At 37.3% G+C, this 8028-nt stretch overlaps 1 protein-coding gene across 1 annotated transcript in view; it reads left to right on the top strand.

Moving 5' to 3' along the window:
• ASB3 (ankyrin repeat and SOCS box containing 3) overlaps positions 1-1222 on the top strand; it is a 117249-nt gene extending 116027 nt beyond the window's left edge. The window contains exon 10 of the mRNA XM_023512074.1: positions 857-1222. Within this exon, the coding sequence (XP_023367842.1) occupies positions 857-1062 (206 nt within the window). The 3' untranslated portion in view covers positions 1063-1222. The remainder of the gene's footprint in view (positions 1-856) is intronic.
• Positions 1223-8028: the final 6806 nt, after the last annotated feature.

Here is an 8028-nt window from a genome sequence, read left to right as displayed (position 1 = left end):
CGAACCCGCCACCTTAGGTGTACGTGGCTGGCGCCTTAGCCAGTTGAGCTATAGGCGCCGAGCCTGGATTACTCTTTAATTGGTAATTAGCTTTCGACTATGTGACTTTGGTAAATACACACACACACACACACACACACACACACAGTGTCTTTGGATCCAGATTTGAATCTGCCACTACCGTTTACTAGCTCTGTGACTTTTTGAAAGTTTCTTAAACCTCTTTGTAAACTTCTGTTTTCTTTTATGTGTAATAGCATGATAATATGCCTCCAGTGTTGGAGCAGATTAAGAGAGATGTATGTGAAGTACATGGGCATATGGCATAGAAGGCATTATAAATGACCCCATTCTCTGGTGCCAATTTTAAAATTTCATTCTGTTATGGTTAAAATAGGAAAACTTGCAAGCTACATATTTATTCACTTGGTGTGTTAGGTGTGGAAACCATTCGTAATGGAACAAACTAAGAAGAATGTAGCACTTGCTACTGTGAGCTGTCAAAGTTAGTTCATTCATTTTTTAAGTGCCATCTAAGATTGTTAGATATTTAGAATTTGAATGTTCAGGGTTTGTGGCCCTAGGATATAGAATTCAAATATATGACCAACAACTGGAGGGTGAGAACTAGGTGAAGACTGTAGAAAAGAATGAATGAATGAATGAATGAATAAATAATAAGGTTTATTATAGTCATCTTGGCTCAAAGAGGTTGTCTTTCAAAGTAATTCTAAGCAACATGTTACTTTTACTATGCAGAGATGGGGAAAAGAATAAAAAGGCATTTACTATAATGTACTGTTACATCTTTCTGTTTAAAAAGTTTCACTTTTTTTTGTTTTGTTTGTTTCTCCAGCCTCTATCCCATACTTAACCCATCTGTGTCGTTTGGAAATTCGGTCCAGTCTAAAACCAGAACACCTACAGTCTGATAGTTTTATTCATCAGTTACCACTTCCAAGGAGTCTACAAAATTATTTGCTCTATGCAGATGTTCTGAGGATGAATGATGTTCCAGAACTGACAGCTATTCAAGATGGAGAAATCAGTGAAAACACTTAACACAGCTCATTTCTTTCTCTGAAAACTACCGAGACAAAAGAGCCATACCGTACAAATTATTACTCATGACTTTATAGCCAAAAGATGATTTTTGTGTGGGGGATTTTTGGATTGGGGGTGCAGTAGTTTAATTTGAATGTTTACAACTGGGCTTCCCAGTTAAAAAAAATAATATATATGTATACATATATATATATCTAATATACATATATGTGTGTATGTGTATATATATATTAAACCTCCCTCATGTTTATTGCATTTTCATCACCAGTATGTTGTAATATATTTATTTACCTGACTATAATATGCTAAAGAACTGTGATGCTGCATCTAGCTACTATACATGGCATATTTCTATCTATGATTGGAGTCTGCCTGGTGCTAGCAGCTTAGAGTGGAATGCATATAACTTCACTGGAAGTGTATTACTGTGGTGTTGACTCTCTTATTATTTTATTTGAGGTTGAATGTCCCTTATGTTTATAAATGAACAGATTTTCCTATCTTATCATATTTCGTTCTCTTAATTCAGGCACTTTTGTGAAGAATTGATATTCACGTGTAAACTCAGGGGAAATTTTTTTTAAAAAAGAATATGGAAAATCAATCATATTGCTGGTTTTTCCCCTCCAGTTTCTTTATACATTTTGGCTAAAAAATACCCCATTTCTATTCCACAAAGGCAAGAACAACCTGAACTCAGAGACATGTTCAGTTGAAAAGGTCAGGTTTTCAATAAATGAACATTTTACCACATTTGGGATTTTAATCAGGAGACTGAGTGGGCATTTCTGTGGCACCATCTTTAAAGAAATAAAGATCCATATTCTTGAATTATTTCGTATAAAATTCAAGCTCTATTCTGCCCATTTAAGCTCCATTCAGCCCCAGAAGCAGAGGACAGTTTTGTTCCTATGAAGCAGTAATAGCCAGTTCTATTAATATTATAGAGTTTTTCCTTATTATGCACATAGGTTATCAAACAGTTCATGAAATAAAGCCCTCAGAATCTTGTGGGTTTCTACAATTGCTTAATCTAGAGTCAGGAAGAGCTAAATACTGAATGAATCAAGTGAGCTGTGGTAGGATGCGTGAAGACTAGCCTTAGAGAAAGGTTATGAAGGCATTACTGTCACCGTGAGACAGCCAGAGATGGGGCCCAACGGAGGCCCACCTTCTCTTCTGTTGAGATGCCATTGCTTAAAATAGATGGGAGTGGGTCAACCATGTCTATCTTTGATGGGCCTTTGGTGTTTGACAAAAACCAGTGATGAAGGTAGACTGAATAAGGGCAGCATTAAGATCCAAGAGGGGAGATAGAGTGGAATGTGGGTGTATAGGAATAAAGTTAGATATGGAAATTCTGATAATTAAATTTAATAGAAAATTCTAAGAGTGTATTTGCCATGTAGTATTTTTAAATGTTGTTATGGTCTTTATCTTCCAGATTTTCTGATTTTTATCATGAACACCAGTGTTTTGTTAGAACCAATGTACGAAATATGTTTAAATTTGAGGGTGAATCTTTTTGTGTTTTGTTCATGTTCAAAATATGTAATAAAAATTGTTACCCATAACTTCTGTCTGTAAATCAGTATTTCAGAAACATTGACAAGTACTTGGTACTTAAAATTGATAAGTGATTTGACCTTATTGTATATAACGTACCCTCCTTTTAGATTAAATTTTGTTATGTAAAATGTTGTAAGTCATAAAAATCACATATTACAACAAGGACTCAGTGAGAAATGTAATGTAAAAGTATGTCATAGTATTGGCAGCACCTGTGGCTCAAAGGAGTAGGGCGCCAGCCCCATATGCCATGTGCTGGTAGGGTGCCAGGCCTGGCCAAAAACTGCAAAAAAAAAGTATGTCATAGTAGGTAAGTTATAACTGACCAAAATGATGTTATCTAAATAATGTGAACCTTAAGCCTTGACTCACATGCATAATGGTGCTTTAATGCTTTGAGTTTAAAGTCCTAGGAAGCCTCATGAAGAACCTTACAGTAATTTTCTAATAGTGATGTGTACTACTGGAGCAGGGCACCAAGCAGTGGTTTAATAACCATTACCCAGATTCAGCCTTCCTTGACCCCATGTTTTCCACTGATTCTTCCTGTAAGTTCTCTTTCTCTGACCATGTAATGTAGTAACAGTAACTGGGGCATGATTTTGTCTTTCTCTCCCCATTTTCCCAAATAAAAAGTATTTTGATCTACAGCTTTCTGATAGGCCTACTTTCCAGAAAGCAGTGACACTCCTTTCAAGTCTCATGTCCCTGTGACAGTGGCAGTCCTTTACTCACAGGTTGTCATATTTATGTCACATAACCAGTTGACACCTCTAGATCTCTTTCCACCTAAGTCTAACTATAAACCTGTTTGAAAAGGATGTTTCATAGATCTTTGAGTATTGCGTGAGGTACTGTTTGAGGACATATGAGTGCTTTCAGTTGGGTACTCCCTGAAGTTCTGCTAGAATTTTGTTTGGTCCTCAAAACATATGAATGGGTAAGTGAAAGTATAAACAATTACGTGTCTTTTCTGTAACAGTGGACTTGTTCATCAAGTTTCATCAGAGTGGGATACATGGATAGAAAAAAGTTGGAAATTTTATCTAGAAGTTTATCTTCCATTTTACATCTATGTTCTCAAAAGTGGATTCTTTTAATTATATTCCCTGATTAGTTAATAGAAATATTTGTTTGAAGAGGAACTCTTAGTATAATTATTGCCAGCAGATGCTGAGTGCTACTAAGGAAAACTTTTAAGTGATAGTTGAAAGGCTGGTGAAGTGCTACTATGGTAATATGGCCCAAATCAAGTGTTTTACATTTAACAGTCTGGGAGGATAACCAGAAAAACCACAGATGACCTTCCAATTTCATGAGTTCATCCTCTTTACAAAGCAAATGGAAGGTCAGCCCACTGGCTTCATCCATATATTCAGTTTGAAGAGACTCTCAAAGCCAAAGGGATTTCTTAAGCTTTTCCTTTGAGCTGAAACATAATATAAGCACCTTGGGTGCTATTAATTCCCTTTAGTTTCCTGTACTGGAAGCACTTGTCTCCCCTCTTTTTTTTTAATCTCAGTCATGGATAACTGAGATCTCAAGGTTAACATGTACATGGAGCCCAAAGCAAGAGATTCCATTACTTATGTTTCTGTATGGCCTGGGTGATTATTTGAAAGGTAACTGAGGGTGGCTGTCTCTACATTTCATTAAGGCAGTGATTTTCAACCCATGTGCTGTATATAGCACACTGTTGTGGCATGAGAGGATCTTAGGTGTGCTGCAAAAATTTTTAAATTATTTTCAAAAGAAGTGCAAAGCACAGTATGTTCTATTCTTTGTTCTTTGTTTTGATCAACATAATTTAAGTGTGCCATGAGATAGAAAAGGCTGAAAAGCACTGCATTAAGGGCTAATGTTGGATCTCTTAAGTTTATACCTACGCATCCCTCTAGGACAGTGGTTCTCAACCTTCCTAATGCCATGACCTTTAATACAGTTCCTCATGTTGTGTTCATCCCCAACCATAAAATTATTTTCGTTGCTACTTCATAACTGTAATTTGGCTACTTTCATGAATTGTAATGTCAATATCTGATATGCAGGATGTGTTTAGGTGACCCCTATGAAAGGGTTGTTCAACCCCCAAAGGGGTCACAACCCACAGGTTGAGAACCGCTGCTCTAGGAGAAGACAGGGGTTACTGTGTATGATTTTGGGTAACCATGGCCCATGTTTGCCAGTTTACAGACTATCGTGATAGTTTTTATAAACACTTTTTTTGTCTTTTTGCCCTTTTTATTTTATAATCAGGCCCAGATGAGGCTCAGACCTGTGGCCCCTGATTTGCAAGGTCAGTGCTCTAACCACTGAGTGGCTCCGCTGTTTTTTCCCTTTTAAAACACTTAAGGAAAATTTGATGTTTGTATGTATGACTATTTAGCAGATTTTTTGTTTTGCTTCCTTATTCATTGTTTTTTTCTTTGAGGCTGAATTATCTGCTTATTCTTATCTGTATTGTTGTGTAACAAATAGTTGTTGACAAAATACCTTGCAGTAATCAAACTATTTTTGTTCAATAAATTCTTGTCTGTTTTGTCGCGACCCGTCAGGCTCCTGGTCTCGGTTAGCACAGGAAGGAACCAGGCGAGAGGTGGATTAGAAGTACAAGCTTGTGGAAGGTGGGCTAGCCCTTTCCGGGTAGCCCTGAGCAACCTCCGCACCAGCCTTTTATTGAGCCAGAACACAGGTGAGGGGAGTAATTAACAATGACTACGTAGATGTAGTCCTGGATGATAGGACTTCAATGATTATGTAGATCACTGGATGACTACGTAAGGGCACGGGCTCCTCCCACAAGGAACTCCTGTGGAGGAATGGCCCGAGGTCCACACCTCAGCTGCAGATCATCTTACTCAGATGTTGGTGTCTCCTACATTGTTTGTTTGTTTTGATGCAGATTCTTACTCTGTCAACTCTGGGTAGAATGCCCTGGCATCATTGTAGCTCACAGCAACCTCAAACTTTTGGGCTCAGGAAGTCTTCTTGACTCAGCCTCTTAGGTAGGTAGGACTACAGGTGCCCACCAACCCCACCCCCACCCCAGCTAGTTTTTTTATTTTTAGTAATGATGGGGTCTTACTCTTGCTCAGAACTCCTGAGCTCAAGCAGTCTACCCATGTTTGCCTCCCAAAGTGCTAGGATTACAGATGTGAACCACTGTGCCTGGCTGGCCAATTGCTGTGGTTTTAATGAAACAAGGAACTGATTGTGATTTGTATTTCTGTGACAGATTGGTAGAAAAATGTGTAGCATCTTGTAGCAACATGTCAATAATTCATACTGAGAGAAGGTATTCTGAGTCATTTTTGTTATGAAAACATACTTTGAAATAACTTGCACACAGATTTTAAGTTTGTATCTTCAGCAGTTAACTTTAGTGAGTAAAATGTTTAAATTTTAAATAAAGGACATCTATTAGCCTGTCACTATGCTAATACAAATCTTTTTAAAACTTCTCATATAGGAATAACAATAGCACATTTTAAGTGTTTAATTTTAAAAGAAATACATTAGGCCAGGCATGTTGGCTGACTTGGGCCTGTAATCCCAGTACTTTGGGAGGCTGAGACCGGAAAATCACTAGGAGCCAGGAGTTTGAGACCAGCGCAATATAGAGACCCCCATCTCTACAAAAACCAGAAAAATTAGCTGAACAGGGTGGAATATATCTATAGATTCAGCTACTTGGGAGGCTAAGGAAGATCATTTGGTCCCAGGTCTCTGAGATTGCAGTGAACTATGATTGTAGTGAGACCCTGTCTCAAATTAAAACAAACAAAAACCACAGCAAAGTAATAGATGATAGTCAAGAATAAAAAAAAAAGGAGGAAGGAACGTAGACCTGTAGTCCTATCATCCAGGACTACATCCATTATTAATGTTAACCTATGTGTTGCAATAGTTTTTTCCCTCATGTTTTCTTTTTTTCTTTCTTTCTTTCTTTTTTTTTTTTTAGTTTTTGGCTATGGCTGGGTTTGAACCCACCACCTCCAGTATATGGGGCTGGCACCCTACTCCTTTGAGCCGCAGGTGCTGCCATTTTTTCTTTTCTTTTCTTTTTTTTGCAGTTTTGGCCAGAGCCGGGCTTGAACCCACCACCCTGTAGTACATGGGGCCAGTGCCCTACTCCTTGAGCCGCAGGCACCGCCCTTCTTTTTCTTTTTTTTTAATTGTTGTGGAATCATTGAGGGTACAGTGAGCCAGGTTATATTGCTTGCATTTGCTGTCTCAAGTTTTTTTTATCTGCACACAAGTTTTTCTTTAATAGTTGAATCAAACCATCTTATAGTTTAGTACCTGGATCATCCCTTTTCCCTATCATGTTAATGACACGTACAGCCAACCTTAAGCTGTGAGTTATTACAAGTTCTGATTTGGTAAGAATGGGAAATAATGAGGTATCTTGGGTTGATTCTTTTCCTAAGATATTTTCATAAAGCAAAAGAGGCCCCCTCCCTCCTATTTGGAAAGGAGAATGAAGATGAGACCTTTGTGAACTTGATGTAGTCATCTAGTCTCAGCCTGGGGTAGTGGTGCAATTGTATATCCTTTGCATTACTCTATTATAACTATGTTTGGTGTGTATTTTTTAATGAAGGAATTTAAAATGCAATTGTTGCAGTAAAGACTCGTGTCTGCATGAATTTTCTGTCTCTTGGCTTCTTTTTCATGCATATCACTTAATAGATGAAGCAGAACAGGTGGTAATTGCCATTGGCGCACTGAGACTTGTGAATAGCATCTGTTTGTGTCTCTTACCATCAAATGGTTAGCATAACCTTCTCTTTACTGCTTTCCTATGTGAATGATAAAAGTCTATCATGAGTCATCATAAGGTGCTAATTTACACCCTATTTCTAAGTGATGGAATAGGTGAAGAAGAAAGTCCATCTGGTGACTAAATATGAGTATGATTTTAATCAAACAATTAAAAAGAAGGCTTAATACTTCTGAGGTTGTAGATTATTGGAGAAATAATACATGTCAAAGATACCAGTTCCATACCAGAGAATTTCCTTAAGTAGATTCATTAGTTAGTAATGTGAAGTCTGGATTTGAGTTTGACATTTAAAAGTTGTTACTTTTAATTATTTTAGACAATAATGCATTCAATCCCTTATGGTGTTCATCTTGCTTGTAATTTTTTTTTTACTAAGCCCACTCTTAAATGTCATGGTGTGGTACTTGTACATTAATATCAATGTATATTTACTCTTTCTAAATTTTTATTATGGGAAATTTCAAGCATATGAAAAAATAGAGAATTACATACATTCTTTCATACATTACAACTTTCTTCCTTTTTTTTTTTTTTTTTTTTTGAGACAGAGCCTCAAGCTGTCCCCCTGGGTAGAGTGCTGTGACATCACAGCTCACAGCAACCTCCAA

Source organism: Otolemur garnettii, unplaced genomic scaffold (assembly GCF_000181295.1).
Source record: "Otolemur garnettii isolate 467f Iridium unplaced genomic scaffold, OtoGar3 scaffold00024, whole genome shotgun sequence".
Taxonomy (NCBI): Eukaryota; Metazoa; Chordata; class Mammalia; order Primates; family Galagidae; genus Otolemur; species Otolemur garnettii.
This window is presented reverse-complemented; position numbering and strand designations above follow the sequence as displayed.